Source organism: Trypanosoma brucei, chromosome 4, assembly GCF_000002445.2.
Source record: "Trypanosoma brucei brucei TREU927 chromosome 4, complete sequence".
NCBI lineage: Eukaryota > Euglenozoa > Kinetoplastea > Trypanosomatida > Trypanosomatidae > Trypanosoma > Trypanosoma brucei.
The window spans coordinates 1022506-1040678 of NC_007277.1; the positions used below are offsets into that span (position 1 = coordinate 1022506).

The following is an 18173-nucleotide window of genomic DNA, read 5'->3' on the forward strand; positions in this document are numbered from 1 at the left end:
CTTCGGACTGATGCTACTGGGCCATTTCTCCTCTTTCTTTCGTTAAAGCCCTAACTAAAAAGTGTAGGAGTGGAGGGGGTTTGAAATTTTGTGTAGGGTTAACAGAGGGCCTCAGTTAAACTCTCAACGACTTATCATCGTCCTCCGTTCTCAGCATCACACTTCCTGCACGATGGGGTGAATTTTCTTTTTTTTTGACTCACCCCTCGCCTCAGCTTCCCTTTTCCCATGAGTCTGTGACTTTAAAGAGCATATGTGTGGTCGAGAGCTCACCAATTTGTGCCGCTGCAACTACGGGGAAAAAGGCCAAATTTCCGAAGCAACCTCCTCCCATGAAACAAAAAGAAAATTAAGGTGCGTACGCACAATGAAGGACAGCGCACACACGCGTGCCCACCACGCTCTCTTTCCCTCACTAGCCTTCGTACCGACCAGCATCAAGCATCATTTTTCGCTGGATGTTAGTGAAACTCACAGCGCCAGTTTGCAGCCGTACAGCTCTCCCTCCCACCGCTGCGTACGCTTCAGTGCTAATTTGCCTCAGCCACGCTTTGGTAGGGCTAGACTAATCATTGAAACCTCGTCGAGATCATCTTCTTCATGTTCCACTTCGTCCACTGTTATGTTTTCTGTGTTATTGAAGAATGCCGCCATTGCGGTAACGACTTCGCACTGCATGTCACGAAGGGGTTTAAGCCCATGGTCGTTAAGTACATCCGCAAACTCATCATCATACAAATGTTGGTAGTCCCGTAGGAGCCTCAGCGCCTGACCAACGCTGCTCAGCATCTGACGGAACTGAAGAATGGCGCTCCCCGTGGCTGCATCTGTCTCCAAGTACCGCTCCGTACTGTAGTATTTGACGGAAAAGACATAAAATTCTCCCTCATCATCGGCGAAAACAGCATACATGACTTTATGTGTTAGGAGGAGAAGCGAGAGCCAGAACTGCTTATGCGAAGAAATTGCGGTGGAGAAGCTGGCCAGCATCTTGTTACCCATCAAAGAGAGTTGCACAGGTACAATAATTTCACCCTCCTGCCAGCGGAGACAACTCGGTGAGTGAATATCTGGGACGGCAACAACATCCATGAAGATTCCCACCGCTGTTTCCTTGGTCTTTTGGTAGGTGTTGCCTTCCGAAACAACCTCCAGTGCTTGAGAAACGAACGCAACATTTGTCATAACGAGCATAACAGCGGCCGCTTTCTCCAATTGATTGAGGAGTACGGTTGCATCAGGGACGTCGCGGACAGGAATGAAATTGGCCAATTCGTACTTGATGTGTTGTTCAAGATCCAAGATGCTCCTCAGCTTGTCGTAGCTTAGATGATGTTGTGCGCACCACATCTTCGCTGCGGTGACATCTTCTCCACTTTTGGCAAACTGTACACGAAACAATAGAACGGCCTTCATCACAGCCAAAATATCGCTTCGCATACCGCAGCACATTTCGCGCATAGAGTTCTCCGTTTCTTCCATTGCTCCAGCCACGTCATGTCGCCACCGTCGCTTCTTCTCAGGTTGGTTAGGTGCGAAGGGCGAGAGGCTACTCGTCACGGCTGCTGCCAAAATCGTTAGCGACTCCAACCCAGTGAAGAAGCCGTAGAGAACAAGCATACCGGGAAGTGGAGAAACAGGAATGAGTTGGAGTAGGCGACCGACAAACGTGTACTCGTATTCATCGATATCGGCGAATACAACATTTTTCGCCTCCTCCAGAACCAGTGGGCTCCATTCGCTATTGGTATGGATCTCAGAAATGCACTCACCAACTGCCAATGGATCTTTACGGTGCAATATACAGCCTAGGTTGCAGAGTGTATCCATCGCGGTGGCGATGGTCTCTAGCAGTGGCTGACCGTGACAAATACTAAATATTGCAACAGGATTAGACACAAGCTGCAGGCAATGCAGTGAAAGCTCATCAATGCGTGAGTTTTCAATAGGAGGATGCATATGCTCCGGTAGGGCGGCGACAGCTTCAGCGGAAAGCAAACAGAAGTAAAACCCCTGTTGAACGCGGCCAATGCGACCACGGCGTTGGGCAATGTTCCCTTTGGATACCCACTGTGTCATGAGTGGCGGGTGCAACACGGTCGCAGGGTTCTCCTTGTTAACCTTTGGCCTCTTCACCAACACCATGTCAATAACAAAGACTACATCGGGAAGGGTAATGGACACCTCAGCAATATCCGTTGCGAGGTATATTTTCTGGCGATTGTGCCCACGGCGTTTGATGGCTTCCTGAATCACCGAGAGATCCACAGCGCTATGCCACGGGATGATGTCCACAGGTTTGCGAAGGTTCAACTCGAGCCACATATGCATTTGCTCAACCTGACCACGGCCAGGTAGGAAGACAAGGATTGCGTGCTGGGGATCGGTGCAAGTGTTGAGGTATAATAGAAGTGCCTGCGCAATTGCAGTGTGCTTTTCCATCAGTGGGTATTCCACTCCGCGTTGCACAATGTTCGGTGGTTCGTCATACATTGTTCCAACAAGCGTGCACACATCCTCCATAAAGTAGTCGTGGATCAGATGCTTGGGTTCACTTTGTTTGTACGTTGCCACCTTCAGCCCAGCAAAATACGCTTCCCAGCCCTCCGTGTCAAGTGTCGCGCTCATCAAGATAAGTTTAAACTGTGCGGTACGTCGAAGGAGGCACAAGCGTAGCAATGCCACTGTCACTTCAATGTCCGGCTGCCGCTCGTGAAACTCATCAAGGACGATGTGCGTGAAGGGCGGCCGGAGTGGAGTGTTCAGCAGATGCAGTAGAAGCGTATAACTTGTCATGTACCAAAGCCGCGTTTGCACATCACCACACTTATCTCCCCGAATCCAATATCCAACGTCCTCGCCAACTGCTTCCCGGCGGAGTTCGGCAACTCGAGTGGCTATGGAAACTGTGGCTGTACGACGGGGCTGAGTGCTCACCACACGAGTGTCATTGGATAATTCAAGAAGCGCTTTTGGAACCGAAGTGCTCTTTCCACTTCCTGTATCGGTGCATATGAAAACAACATCGTGCTGATCAATAAGGTTGAGAATAACAGGAATGTCAATACGCTCGCTAACAATAGTGTTGATATTCAAACTCCCTTGTTTGGCGTATCGGTCAAGGAAGGTTGAATGCGCAACTTGTTGAGCTGCCTGGAGTTCCTGAAACGTTTGGAACCTCTTTTGGTACTCGGGATCAGTGCGCAGCGCCTCCTCGTGGAACTTCTGCGCTTCCTTCATCATCTCGAGGCGTCGCTGCAGTCGCTCTTTCTTTACCTCACGCTCCCCGCGGTGCCGCTGTGCGCGCACCGTTTCATTCCGTCTTTCTTTCTCGTTCCTCTTGGGGCCTTCTGCAGCAACTCGCGCGGCTATGGGGTTCCCAACCTTCGCATTCGGCGCAGGGGCTTCTTTCACTTGCTTTTCAGGGAAAAGGGCCGCGAGCTTCTCCACAGCATTTGTTCCTGCGTTGTCTTGGTCCTTTTGTTGTTGCGGCTGCTGGAGAGATCGGGGTTTTGGTACTTCTGGTTTCGTGGACGTCGTTTCCGCTGCGGGAGGCCGACCTGCTGATGATTTCGATGGCTTTGCATTCTTCCGTGCATTTGCCTTATTAAGATAATCAATGGCACCGCGCGACTGCTGATTTTGCTTTTGCTGCTGCGGTGCAACCTGCGACAACCAAGTTAGAAGATTGCCTCCTTCACTTGAAGTCCATTTCCCCTCGCCACTGGTTGTTGTTGTTGTTGTCGTCACTGTGGTAGTACTCATTTCCTTGATTGCATTGCCTACCCCCCCCTTTGGTCCATCCCTGGTCTTCTTGCCCATATTAGCTCCCCACTCAAAGGTGCTGCTTTCTTCTTATTCCAACACAAATGCCCTACAACGGTCCTTAAACACACACTCTTCTTTTCTTCCTTCCAGAAGACCGCGGCTTCTACCCTCCCTTTTGGTGCGTGATTATTTCCCCTTTACGCTTGTCCGTTTGCACCTGCGCACAGAAGTCGGCTTTTGTCTAACGGCCGACTGGGTTATGGTTATTTAGAGGCCGTGGTCGCCACTTTCTCCCAAGAGATACAAACTAATCTCACAGATCAGTTGTAACGGTGATGCAAAGAATGCTTATATGTATACTTCTTATCTTACTTGTATGCCCTTCCTTTTCGTTTTAGTATTAACTTTTCCTCCCCGACAGTCACGTACAAAGACGGCGACACGAGTGACAACGCAACAGATAGCGAAAGGAAAGGAGGCTCGCGCAACAAAGAAGAGTGGCTGTCGGGTGAAACGGTTTAAACGACACATACTTTACCATGCGTACGTTCCGTGCAAGATAGCCACCGAAACGGAGAGCGCAAAAGACACCCGTTACAGCAGACACAACGATTTGCGGGTTTCGTGGTGAGTGTCAACACAGTGAGTGCAACTTACGGCTTCCAAACGTGCTACACAGCAGGCAGAAAATGAATTTGCACACTGAATGCACGAGAGGAAGCCGTCGGCAATTATGGGGAGCGGAAGCGTGGCGACCCCGCGGAAATGGTCGCTTCTACCCGTTGTGACTTTCTCTCGACAGAGCGTCTCGCCTAAGCCCTTTTTGCATGCCGTTATTTGGGCTTTTCACGTGATATTCTTTCGCGAACCCTCACAGTTCGGTTCTGCGGTGATCGAAAGACGTCTAACATGTCGTGAGTTACCCTCACAAAGCTACCGGTCTCGCCACAGTCCACCTCGTGGGATATGTAATCCTCCAAGGCCGGAAACGGAAGTCGTACAATTTTTAACTCTGTGTTATAGCTCCTGCTGCAGAAGTGGTAGCGATAGTGTGATGTCTTCGCGCTAGCGTTCTTTAGGACCAAACCACAATGAGCGCAACGGTATCGCCCCGCTTCGGTGCGTGAGCTCGGGAAAATCGCCGAGACAAAGCTTGCCATTGTAAGCCGGACGGCGTCCACAGCATTCGTTCGTTCCCCACTTTTACCTTCTGATGGCAGCGGCACCGACAACTGCTGTTGCTGCTTTTGCTCCGCAGTATTGTATAGGAACGCCCGTAGCCCAGAACTGATAGCCCTTATCTGCCTCTCCCTTCTGCTGGAAACTGCGACTTGACCGTCATTGCTACGGCGGCTGGAATCGGCAATAGCTTCGCGCACCGTTTTGAGCTTGTGGCGCACGTACTCCTCTATGCGGCGCTGAGTATCAGGGCGGAGCAAGCCTGTCACTGTCCACGACCGTAGCAAGTCGAGAAAAAGCAGCCTGTGGTCTTCAACAGCTTCCTCGGCGTAGTGGTTATGGACTGGTTCCCACAGGGGCATATGATCCGCCACCAGCCGCGGCAGTTCCTTTTCCACCAACTCCTTCACACTCTTGGACACCTCGCTCATGTGGCGAAGGAAGGCATCAACTAGACAGAACGCAATGTAAATATCTTGTATAAGCGCGTGGCAGTCGTACATCCTCTCCCTCTCGGCAGCGCTATCTTCGCCTTGCTTTGACTCCCGCCCGCCCTGCCGTTGTTGCGCATTGTATGTCAGGGTTTCATTCAGTTTCGCATAGCGCTGTGTGCAGGCGTGCAGATGACTCTGTGCGCATAGCCACGCATCGGCCGCCCACGCAGCGCAGTCTCTCACACTCCACATTAGACCGTCAATTAGGTACTGTGTGTTCGGTAGCGGCAGCGGCACTGACACCTGTGGCCGTACCCGTGCGGCGGCAGCGAATGGTATTGTCCGTAGTCGTGTGTTGATAAACTGCTGAAGCCCAACAAGCCATTCATCCTTTCCTGCCGAGGAGTTACTCGCCATTACCAACTAGTCAATAGTAAAGAAGTTGTTGAAGAGTAGAGGCATGCGTTATATTGGCGACTGGGAGGAGGTTAATGAACGAACAAGTGTGAGTTCTGTTGATAACCGTTTTGACCGACACGAAAAATAAGGGAGACAGTCTGTGTGCCTGCCTGCTCCCTCCGGTGTAGAGGGCCAAACCAAACAAACAGAACATCTAACAAAACAGTGAGAGGAGTGATAGAGGAGGAGGAGTTGAGAGAGAAGTGCCCATAGTTTAATGCGGTAACTCCGATACCGATTGTGATTGAAGCCACCGTTGGCACCAACACAATGAAACTACATTCATTTTCGGTTTCATTTAACCAAACGCACGCTTACCTTTCCCTTTTCCCCCGCTTTCGCACAAATGAGTGACACAACACTCATTAACTTAGCCTCCTCTCGCAAATAGAAAAAAGTATCTGTCCATTTGGCAGAGGAATATGACGGGAACATGGGGGGGGGGGGAAGCAAAGAATATATGTGTTTGTCGTTAAACGGAGGAACCTGAGGGGCCGGAGAAACACACAAAAAATTAGAGGGAGAAGGGTGGTGAAAACAAAAGAAAACAACCCACCTTCCCCCTCCCTCCTGACGCAAAGGCAAAGGAATAATGATCAACAACAATACTAATAAAAGCAGCGTCACAACGCTACTTCGTATGGGGGGGGGGTAAAGGAGCTTTCCCGCTCAGCGCCATCCCCCCTTTTTTGATAGTTTCCCGCTAAATGCGATATAATTTCAGAGCTGAATTTTCTTGTAAGTAGGCAGCGGCAAGGGAGGTAAGAGGCAAACAGTCGCAACACACAGACACGCGCACACACGAAAAAGGAAAGAGTGTATGCACATACAAAGATAAGCGGAGAGAAGGTGGTAAAAATGCGTATCTTGCCCTTGTCAGCACAAGTAAATGTAGTGCTGGTAAAATGCAAATCACCACTGTTGAGTGAAGTATTTGCATAGCAACCGAAGAAAGCTCAAGAATTGCACAAGTGACGGCCTACCACTTCGCACAAGAAAATTAATTTTTTTCTTCCCTTTTCACCTACCATTTTCTTTTTTGCCAATCGATGCGACTTCCTTCACTGTGGCGCTCATATTTTCAAAACGAACAAACGACAACAACAGATCATCTCACGTCTCTTTCTATTTCCTCCGGCGATGCCACTGAGCTCAAAGAGCAAAACATGCTGGATATGTGGATTGCCGGTTACAAAGGAGAAAACCGCAGTAATTCCCTCCTTCTCTACCGAAAGCACGATTTCCACATGCTTTTTCCAGCTGGCATGCCAGGGGTATCAATGGTTCTATGAAAAACTAACGGAAAACAACAACAAAACAACGTTCACGAGTAATTCATACCCCATGCTCCCCTTCCACTTTTTCTTTATTTTACTGGAGAGCGATGTGGGGCGGGGGCATCAATACTTGATGTTAAAAACAATATGATGAAATACATGTTGTCCCCCCGTGAGAGACAACAGGAGGATGGGGAACCACAATAGTTAAAAATACAGCGCAAAGACTAAAAACAACAACAACAACAACAACTTCCATTCAGGCAACTGCAGTATCAATCATGGGGATATCAGCGTGGTTCTTTTTCACGTTGTTGAGGACCAGCATCGAAATGTTCTATAGATACGTGTATAAGGTGTTCACTTTTGCCAAGGCAAACCATCTCTCTTCCATCATTCTGCAATCCTCTGATCAGTCTACGTCGGCTTTCTCGTACTTAATTCGGTTGCTGCTGCACCGGTCGAATTGCTTGCCCCTTACAGTGGGGACAATCGGCCATACGCTTCTCTAATTCCGTATTTGCCCTCATTAACAGCGCCTTCTCACGGCGGAGCCTGAGAAATGTCTTGTCGCGTTTCAGCAAAACATCTTTGATGGCCTTCGTCAACTCAGCCTTGATCTCTTCCACAACACGGTCCTCTAGTTCTTTCATCAACTCATGGTTAAAGGAAAAGCTGCAGCTTTCATCTTGCAGACTGTAGTCGTTCTTGGGGGACGGCTGTTCACGTGCTTCATTCAATTTCGTCTGCGGGAGGATATTCATCACCTTTTCTCGTGTGAGTCGTCGAACGTACTCAGCGACTTGTTCATCGTCGGCCCTTGAGTCGACGTTGTTCCCCTGCGCACCGCCACGGAAGGGACTGCCAGCGTTGTTTCGCAAGTTGAAGGGCGTATTGTTGGACGAGACATTGCGTCTAGTAGTAACAGGAACCATAGAATTGTATCCTTTGGCATGGCTAGCGGCTGGAGGAGCTGCAGCTCCCGCGGCAGCATGCGAGGTAACGTTTGATGATGCTGTTCTCCTTCGACCTGGTGTTGTTCTTGACGGCACACCGCTCATCAAAGGGACACCCTGCGCAGGATTAACGTCTGGGACAATTGGTTTCAGTGGCCGTGGTGCATTGCGGGCGCGGCTCGGCTCAAAATTGACAATGCTCAAACCTTTCACGCGAAAGGCATATCGCAGTGTGTTGAGGGTGTGCTCGTAGTTTTGTGACGATGCCGATATGTTAGCAATCATAACAGTACGACTATTTCCAATGAAGCTGTCCCGTAGAATCTCCGTCAACTTCGACCCACGGAAGGGAACATGCTTCTTCTTTTCGTCTAGCGCACGGATACACTCCTTGAGGGCGAGTAATGATTTATTAATTTCCGCACCTTCCTGCCGTGTCTGACGATCATTAGTGGCGGTATCGGCCGCGCGTTCGCTACCTGCTAGATCCACAAGGTTCAGCGTGCCACAGAACCTGTTGTCCTCGCGATCCCTAACCTGAATGGTGAGCACTGCGTGGGAACGGCTGGAACGTTCATTAGCAGTTGTGCTTCCAGTACTCCGCTGGTCAGCTCCACTGTTGATCAGCAGCTGAAGCTCCTCAGCCGACGTAACGGCATGCCACGTAAGGCCGGTTATCTGCATGCGACGGTTATGATCCTCACGGACCACGACGGGCGAGCGATTGTTGAGCAAGTCAAACAGCGAGTTACAGTAAATTTCATAGAGCGAGGCATACACCTCCTGATCCTTCTCTAATGAACTGAAAATGGCGGCGGCGGCTAATATATAAAGGCCACGCTCTCCGCTGTTACCAAGCATTGTATGCGTTTTGCCACTTCCTGTTTGGCCATATGCGAAACATGAGGCACTACCACCTTGCAATGTTGTCTCTAGGAGTTCCTTACAACACGAATTGAACACATGTTCATTGTGTTTATCCTCACCGAAAGCGTCATCAAAGGTAAAGTCATTCACATCCGCATACTCCGTAAGGTCCACACGCTGCTTCCGCACCGCAACCTTCACATTAGGTGGGTCCATAGAAACACAATCACAACTGTTTTCATCCGGGGGCAACGGCCGCTTACGCACAACGACGCGTATGCGGCCGCCGCGTGTTCGCATTATCGCACATTGCTTGCCGTCCGCCTGCGGGTCTTCGGTAACAGCTGCTGGGGTGACGGAATCCATGTTTGCTGCAATTGATGGAGAAGAAGGAGATGCAATGGGCCGTTCCGAGGCTCGTCCGGGAAAAACGCGAGAAGAGCACGGTGTTTCTTGTTTGCTTTGATACGGGCGCGTGACTGATGTGGCGCAGCGCGATCGTGGGGGACTGGGTGACACTGTGGGAAGTGCGTCTTGGCGGCGCTGCGATGACTCTCGCCCTGTTCTTGATGGCGTCGAAGCGCCTCGCGCCGACAAGGCACTGTTGAGGTGCGGAAGCCGCTGCTTGAGCAACTGAAGTTGCTTTTCGGGAAGAAGATGTTGTGGCCTCAGGGGTGTCTTGTTGATATTCGGCATGGAGTCGGACCTGCAACGGGCGTTGAGCTGTTGGATATCACGCGACAAATCCTCGAGCTGCCGGTTGAGATTCAACAAGGACGGGGCGTTGCTCCCTTCACCGCAGCGATGGCGCGAAGACAACTGAGGCGGAAAGGCGTCAGATGACGCCACCCGTCGCTCAAGAATTGGCGACGGAGCATTGGGAGGTTGTATCGCTTCATTGTCATTGTCTTGCCTCAATGAATCTAGCGTCTCGAATGAAGGGCTAGGTGGCAATTCCTCATGCTGTTCGTCCTGCATGGGTGCTTGAAAGTTCGGAGTTCGTATGCGAAAAATTTCCGGCTCAGTAGCTCAACGCTTGGTATATATATATTTCCTAGTTTTATTTTTTTGCCTTAATCTTCTCCAAATTCCTTTCGTAACAACAAAGTATGGTGCGTTGTGTTATCTTCGACTACTATTCAGTGAGCGGCGGAGGCAACAGATACCAGCCGTAAGACACAATTAAAAAAAGAATGGGAGAGGAGGGGTTCATTTGTACCGTAGGGGAACAAAATGATGCGATAAATAAGAGACGCGTTAATGAGTCATTTGAGGTGTGTGTTTGTGTCTGTGTGCGTGTGTACATCGTAGAGCGTAAGAGTGAGGAGGAATTCGAACACGGACAGCCTATCCGACCACCTACTGTTATATAATTCCCTTTTCTCCCTTTGCTGGCGTCCCTTTGGCACACCTAAGTAGGACATTACCCCGTTATCTCCTTTTCTCCGTTTCAAAAGTACGCAGAACTGCTTGAGACAAATGCGGTTGAGTGAATTACGAGTCGTAGAAAAAAGAGGTACTGACTCCACAATTCTGCAACACCACTGCTGGAAAACTGAAGAGAGAAATGAATTTAACTAAAGGAGTGGGATTGGAAGCGTCCAAAACAAAGGAAACGCCGAAAGCATTTGTACATCGAGACATCACTGCAACGGTTCGACAAACGTCTTTTGATTTCCTTCCGCCACTTCACTTCCTCGTCTGCAAATAGCTAAGAGAAGGAACACTAACGGTATGAGCAGAGACAAGAGGGAAAACGGTGTTTTTTTTACTTTTTTTTAATGAATAAAAATAGAGACATTCGAAAGTTGTAGCACACGTAATCAATATTATGTATACGAAAGGTTCCACCCTTTCTTACCAATCAGAAATTGTCTTGTCGAGCGTGCGGTTGCGTGTCAATGCCTTCAGGCGAACAATAATAACAAATAACCCACGAAAAAAAAGAGTGATGACGATAATCTTTTTATTTATTCTTGTTACTCCCGTTTACCTCCTCACATGAAATCTATACGCCAAATAGAGAAACAAATAAAATAAAATCGCAACGCCCGATAAACAATATACAACGCTCCTTCAACTCCATCTCATCATTTCGGAATGCTTTTGCAATACACATCTATCATTGCCAACGGCACCGTAATTATTGTCAATTCATGTAGACCTGGACCACCCCAACACAAGTGCGATTGAAGGGTTTTTAAAGAAATGTGAAGGCGGTAAAATAACGAAAAAAAAATAAGTAGAGACGGATAAAAACAAAAAAAAATCGAAACGAACGCGCAGGTAATCGAACAAAGAAATGACCCCCCCAAAAAATAAACAAACCACGTCTCGTACGACCGATGATCCATATGTGTGTCTTGCTGCTACATCTCATGAACCGATTCCTCCACTTGCTGGCCGACATGCCGCCTTCCCGTTGTGTCACACACACGGACTAGCTCAGAAGAGATGTAATTCATGCTTCCACAAGTGTTTGAACCGGCACTGCACTGGATTCGTTGATATGTTGTAGGATCATACCTTGTAACGGCGTTCAACACATCCAATTCTGACACAACTGCTAGAACGTACTTGTGATATTCACCCTCTGTATAATTGGTGTAGTGAAGCGCATCCATAAGACCTGGAGAGCCGAAAGTGATCGTTTGCGTGTGAGATTCGACCCCGGCCAGTGAGGCGATGCCGCCCGCGATGCCCCATGCGGTGAGTACAATTTCATTGGAAGTTGTATTCTTCATCTCTGTCAGGTAACGTACGACCTCATCTTTGACATCATACCACGTAAAGTCAATAGCCCTCGTCAAAAATGAAAGAAGGAACGCCACCTGCTTCAACCAGTTGTTTGGAAGAAGGATTTGAAGTGGTGCAAGGGCAATGTAACCGATCCACACGGTCATTGTAATGATCGATGAGTAAACACGCCCGTTCTGCAGGGTTAACACAGTAACATTCCTTGCTAAAGAGTCAAATCGGGATATGGACCATTGTTCATTTCTCTCGCCATATACTTTGACCGTGTTGTTGTACACCACGTCTGTACTTCCGAACCAGTTGTCAAAATCTTCATGGAACACATTTTCCTTTGACGCTCCGGAAACCTCAGTAAGCAGAGCGAAATCAACGATACCAAACCCCCCTGCGGTGCGCAAAGTGCAGATGGGATATTGATGGTATTCTTCTAATGGGTCACGGGGTCCGGAGGCATTAACGGGAGGTAGGCTATGTGGCACCCAATACTGCCATTTAGCACCCAACCAACCCAGCAAAACGCACGAGAGGGCAAGCATAGCGAGTGCACCATAGAAAATGAAGGTTCCACCGATATTGCGCGACCGGCGGCGAACGCAGAAAATGCCCATCCCACTGTGTATTAGAAGCACTAAGGAAATGACACCCACCGTCGATCCAACGAGGAAGAAGCTGGCGGTACAGCTGGTTATGAGGAGGATGACGAACAGAAAGAGCAAACCGCGCAGCGTTTTCTTTGCGCTTCTTTTCCTCAAACAAAACACAGCTAAGCTTATGAACACCACGTTTACCGCTGCTACCGTGCATACTGAGACAATCCATGGGCCATCATACTGCAGGAATCTGAAGGAGAAGCAGAGGTACAGCCACAACATACACGCAAAAGCCACCGTACTGCGAAGCACTGAACGACTCGACATCGAGGAGCGCCCCAGTGAACAGTAGTCTATCGTCAGGATGGCTGCGACGGTAGCGATGCATGTAGCCACTGCAAATGGGATCATTCCACTAATGATAAATGCAATACCCAGTAGAAAATCCAGTGTGATTGGCACGGCGCAAGCAATTGTGGTAGAAAGCCTGCGCGTGAGAACGGCCTCCGTCTTTTCCTCACTCTCTTGCACGTCCAACAGCAGGTACAGGGCTAACATGGAACCCTGATTTTTCTTCCGCCTTTGCTCGCCCATCGGTATCCAATCAAAAAAAAGCACAATATGGCACAACGCTAGAAATGCCACAGCAAACAGCCACCCAGTAGCAAACGTCACCTGAATACTTCTCAACAAGGAGCTGTGCGTCATGGAGTATCCGAAGGAAAACATCTGTAGAAATATCATCGAACAAAATAATATGAGCTGCGCCACACTGCCGCGTGTTTTCCCCAACATGTCCAGTGGTGGGACGACTTTGTGTTTCATGATCACCACAAGAACGGTAACTGCACGTGAGCACAACGCAGTGCCTTGGAACGTCACCAAAATCAGTGTTGCGAATAATGCATACACATAGTTCCATTCAATGAAGAACGCTAAGAACACCGTCACGGCTGCACTGGAAGTTAGTGCCATGAAGAAAAGGAGCGCCACTAAGAAGGAGAGGCTACTGGCGACATTAACAACGATGAGTACACCGTGATAGAGTTCCCGAAGGGACTCTGGGATGAATCGGTACCACTTTTTGTTCGAAAGGTCAAGCATCGGTAGTTCATCGAACTCGCGTTTCCACGCTGCCGCATAATCGTCCATCAGAGCACAGCGCATTTCACCCTCCTCCGCCGACACGGCAACGCGCCAGCGATACAATTCCTCGAGGAAAAACAATGACAAATTGTTAGGTAGCGGTTTCATGAGCAAACACCATTCATTTTCCTCTTCTTCCAGAGGAGGTGAAATATCATTATCATGTCTCCACATGCCATTGAGGTTCCCTTCTACTGGAGTGGCTGTTAAACTTGAGCCAAATGTCAGCAGCGATACCATCGACTCCGTTTCCGAGGCTAAGGACGGGTGACGTACCGGAACGTTGGGCTGCTCAATGCATTGCAGCTCCCACTCCTTCACCGTCAACCCACGCTCTGAGATAGCAGCCTTCATTCCATGGTAGTAATCTTCAATAATGTCCCCGTGACGGTCCCAATGCTCCTGGTTATCACAATCATTCGTGCCACCGAGTTGTACAGGGAGAACACTTTCATCAATAAACTCCAAAAGCCTACCGGATGCTCGATCGCTTTTGGAGAAAAACATAATACTATCAGAGAAAGCTGATGGGAGCTGCGAGAACAAAGGCTTCGCCACAGAACAAAGCATTCGGCCCATGTTGCAGATATATACTTTGCTAATACATCCAGGGAAAAATTTTGATATGCGCAACGCCACATCTGCCTGTAACGACATATCCACGTTGCTCCACATGCTTGCATCCTCGTAGTTTACGAGCAGCACCATTTGGCACCGTTTGTTATCCGCTCGCAGTCGTGTCCCGTAACTCACCATCAGATCAAACGTATGTTTCTTCCCATCACGATGACTCGCCGCTTTCTTGTCCCGGTTCACTGTAACGTAAAAGATGGTGCGACCACACTTGTCTTCTCCAATCACCTGTATAATGCCCAACCTCAGTGATGTTCGCATGTACTCCGTGAATTCATACTTGGCCATCTCATTTACCTCCATCGCAAAGCGCCGTTGCAACTTCGCAACAGTTTCCTTGACATCGAACTTTTTATTCTCCAGAAATCCATATATCCAACAATCCAATTCATCCCTCTTGATGTCTAGTTCTCTCTTCACTTCCTCCAACTCCTGTCGGTGAGACACCGCCACGGGACCAAGTTCCTGTAGAAAAGAGGACATGTACTGCTACACTCCCGCCTGCTTGCACAAGGGGCTAAAAGAGACAAGGTACAGAACGATGAAATTAAAAATAAAAATAATAATGATAATGATAACAATAATAATAATAATAATAATAATATATATATATATATATATATATATATTTATCTTTTGGTAAATATATTTATGTATACGACTACTTGACCACAAGCCCCCTGGAGGCCGTATAATGCCTACGGTGGTGAGCTACGGGCGGGTGTTGGAAACCACCCTCTACTGTCCTGAGAGGAAAAATGAAAAGATAAAGCATATCAAGTGACATTGAGGGGGAATTCAGCTAGTGGAAGAGAAAAGGTTAGAAACAAATGCAAGGAAAAGAAGGCGTTAAAGGACGCGACAGAGGTGCTTTGCGTTGCCTCCCGTAGGCGTACAACAATAAACGGGTGGAGCAAACACATAAAAGCGAAAGAAGAGCGCGCAAGCCGAGGAGAGGGGAGAGATGTAGAAGGATTTCTGTGCGGTTTCACGACGCTTTCCACGGAATCGCTGGCGTGTTTGAATTTTCTTTATCGTTGTCACAGTACCTTCATTGCCCCCCTCTTTATCTTTTCCCCAGACGGCCTGATCGAATGAAAGAAAATAACAAGAAAGGGTTAGATATTGGAATGTGATGCGCGCCGATGGGAAAACAGGAACAAAAACAAAAGATAGTACTGAGGAGTCAAATATGCATAGAAGTAGTACAACAGCATCGGATACAAAATAAATTCAAACAAAAGGAAGAAGGTAAGAAAACAAAAACAAAAGAAAAAAGGTAGCACTAGCCGAAAAATGGGAAGGAGGACGTGCAGAGACAAAGGCCAATCACGGCAGTGTTAATGGCGGAAGAAGTTTTATTGGCTATTGAGTAAGAAATATATATTTTATTTAGCAGGCGAAAAGAAATAATTAAGGAAGGTACGCTGAAGGTCAAGTAAGAGAGGCAAAGTTGTGGGGGGAAGATCACAGTAATAATAATAGGATCACATCAGCGGGTATCCAAGAACATATATATATATATCTTTACACCCGTACCAGTGAATGCTCGTCTGCGTGCGGCTTTTTTTGGAACCTAAATGCCAATCAGCGGGAATATGTGTCTATCCATCCTTTTCATAGACTGTGAGGCACAATTCACACAATCACGTCATAAACCGCTGTGACGGTGCCAAATGTAATGGCAATGACGCCTGCAAAAAGAAGGGCATATGCACCGAGGTAGTGTCCCCATCCCACGCCTGCTACACTAAAACCACCAGCATACATGAACATTAATGAAGGGAAGACATAACCAATGAAACCACCTGAGAGACCACCCACGAGCCCAAACACCATGCGGATGTCAGGGATGAACAGACCAGCGATTAGCGAAGCCACAGCCATTGCACAACAGAACAGGGCGTTCTTCCACCACGCAACGGTGTGCACGCTTATACCAATAACGTGGTAAACAGCGTCACGGCAAGGGAACATGTGAAGCCCATATCCCACGCATATCTTAAACATAATACCGACGTACGCCACACCCATCTTTACGTCGGTCAGTGGGTTGTACATCTTCAGGATGGAACTGTTTACTTCACTACCGAACTGCAAATAACCAAACAAACCAGCGAGGAAATACAGGCAGAAGCTCATGAGTGCCCCCGCCATCGCACTCACCGTCATGCGTCGCACAGACGGTTTGTACATTTCTTCGTACACCTCAAAACAATTCACCTGGGACACATACACAAACAGGAAGATACCCAAACCATTGATGCTGGCATTTCCACTCTGGAAATAAATGATATCGTCCCGCATGCCGTTGACTGCGAGGAAGTGACCACTGTTAATGATAATGCAGATCACGAAGAAGAGAACAAACACGATAGCCGATGCTGAGAGCACTCGTAGCGAGTTAATTTCCTTCGGCAAACAGAGTGGCAGCATGAAGAAAAACCAAATTGCCACCGTCAAGAGCCGGATCGATGATTCTGATCTCAGGCCCTCCGATGTAGCGTCGGAGCTTTTCACAAATGTTTCGATGGCATCGCGAATGGATATGACATACGACACCTCACCACCAAAACATAGCGACCACATACATAAGGCTGCCATGTAGTCCGCACCGCGACCGAGAAGAGTGCGCGTCAATTGCTCATAACTCCTCAATCCAGTGCGCTCCCCAACACTAGTCAAAAGAGCGAAGGAATACACAACCATGATGGCAACAACAATGAGGTATATTGTACTCATAACGATGCCAGACATCTGAAAAGCGACGGGGAGCGCCACAATCCCAGCACCAACTGTTGTGCTTGCGAGATTGAAAGAAGATGATACAATGCCGCCGTACGGGATGATTTTGTGCAGAGCTTTCATGAACGCATTATCGGGATTGCGGCGCTTGGCGACTCGGCGTGATCGCTCGAGGGCTTCATCATGGACCCGTTGCTCAAAGGCCGTAGGCTCGTGAGAAATCGCGGATTTATCTTCGCCTAGTCCTTCCGTCATCGCGTCTTGCTTGACCTGCGGCTACGTTAATGTACGAAGGAGGAGGAGGGGGCCCAATAATAAGCCGCCTTAGTGTGAAGCAAAACGCAAGCACAAAAGAGCGTATGTTCGCCCTAGTCAGATATCACTCTCGGTGCAGCAGACAGCCGCGATTCCTGATGCCTTTGCTTTATTAAATTTTATCTTGTTATATCTTACTTGATTTTTCTTTAAGCTTAAAGTCTAATTTCTTTTTTGAACCTCTTCCCAGACTTTGCGGTCTGTTGACGCTTCCTTTTTAGGTGTTGTCAACCTCTTAAGTTAAGTTTAACCGTTTTAGAGACCTGCCTACCCGTGTTTACAAAAACCTTTTTTAATGGTGACCGCAAAAAATGAATAAGTTCGGAAAGTAAAAAAGAAAAGGAGGGCATGGAAGCGACGAAATGTGCAGGAGCAATATAATTATATTTGTGTGCATTTGTCAGTTCGTTTTAAGGGCCATTTACGAGATCGTTATTTTAATTCCGAAGATAACTAAACATTTCACTGTAGTTCCCCAAATCACCTATTTTTCAGTTGCGGTTCCGCTTCGTAAATAAAATAAAGAATAACAACAGTAACAATGAGCAAGACGAAAAGGAATACGTTTCGGTTTCGAAGAATGGGAGCCATAACAAATAGCAACGTTAATCGAGGCAAATAAGAAAAAAAATGTTAATTTTTCGCTCCGCTTTGCCCACTCCTTCACGATCACCACCACCACATGTAAATATAAATTAAATGGGTATATGGTACTAATAAGCGTATAAAAGATGAAGGAAAAATCGCAAACGAGAGGGAAAAAAGACAGCAAAGAAGCACACACCCATATATATATATATATATATATACATATAAGCTTCTTAGCAAGATCAAAAAAATACAGTATTACGTTTTCCCGGTGTTTCTTTTTTAAAGAAACATTGTTTGCTCTCCGGTCCACCCTGGAGAGGTTGCTAAATTATGTAAAGCTGAGCAGTAGCGTGTAACCATTATAGTAGTGACAACAAAAGTACCAACGTGTCAATAAAAAAATAAATAACAAACCACAATGTGCTGTTGGTCTTAATAGAACCGAAAAAGGCAAAA

The 18173-nt window shown here is 47.8% G+C and overlaps 5 protein-coding genes across 5 annotated transcripts, besides 5 other annotated features; all 5 read right to left on the reverse strand.

Annotated features, from left to right (window-relative positions):
• Positions 1–18173: part of a sequence feature (sequence corresponds to BAC RPCI93-1D20) that runs on past both edges of the window.
• Positions 541–3822, reverse strand: Tb927.4.3890 (ATP-dependent RNA helicase, putative; the record flags this gene model as incomplete). The annotated part of the gene is made up of 1 exon (XM_839446.1): positions 541–3822. One exon carries the CDS (start codon positions 3820–3822, stop codon positions 541–543), a length of 3282 nt encoding a protein of 1093 aa, XP_844539.1.
• Tb927.4.3900 (hypothetical protein, conserved) lies at positions 4602–5798 on the reverse strand (the record flags this gene model as incomplete). The annotated part of the gene is made up of 1 exon (XM_839447.1): positions 4602–5798. One exon carries the CDS (start codon positions 5796–5798, stop codon positions 4602–4604), a length of 1197 nt encoding a protein of 398 aa, XP_844540.1.
• Positions 7350–7370: a microsatellite.
• Tb927.4.3910 (mitotic centromere-associated kinesin (MCAK), putative) lies at positions 7555–9918 on the reverse strand (the record flags this gene model as incomplete). The annotated part of the gene is made up of 1 exon (XM_839448.1): positions 7555–9918. One exon carries the CDS (start codon positions 9916–9918, stop codon positions 7555–7557), a length of 2364 nt encoding a protein of 787 aa, XP_844541.1.
• Positions 11310–14549, reverse strand: Tb927.4.3920 (hypothetical protein, conserved; the record flags this gene model as incomplete). The annotated part of the gene is made up of 1 exon (XM_839449.1): positions 11310–14549. One exon carries the CDS (start codon positions 14547–14549, stop codon positions 11310–11312), a length of 3240 nt encoding a protein of 1079 aa, XP_844542.1.
• Positions 14615–14670: a microsatellite.
• Positions 14671–14699: a microsatellite.
• Tb927.4.3930 (amino acid transporter, putative) lies at positions 15705–17066 on the reverse strand (the record flags this gene model as incomplete). Its single annotated transcript, XM_839450.1, has 1 exon — positions 15705–17066. The coding sequence occupies one exon, from the start codon at positions 17064–17066 to the stop codon at positions 15705–15707; it is 1362 nt and encodes a 453-aa protein (XP_844543.1).
• Positions 17913–17941: a microsatellite.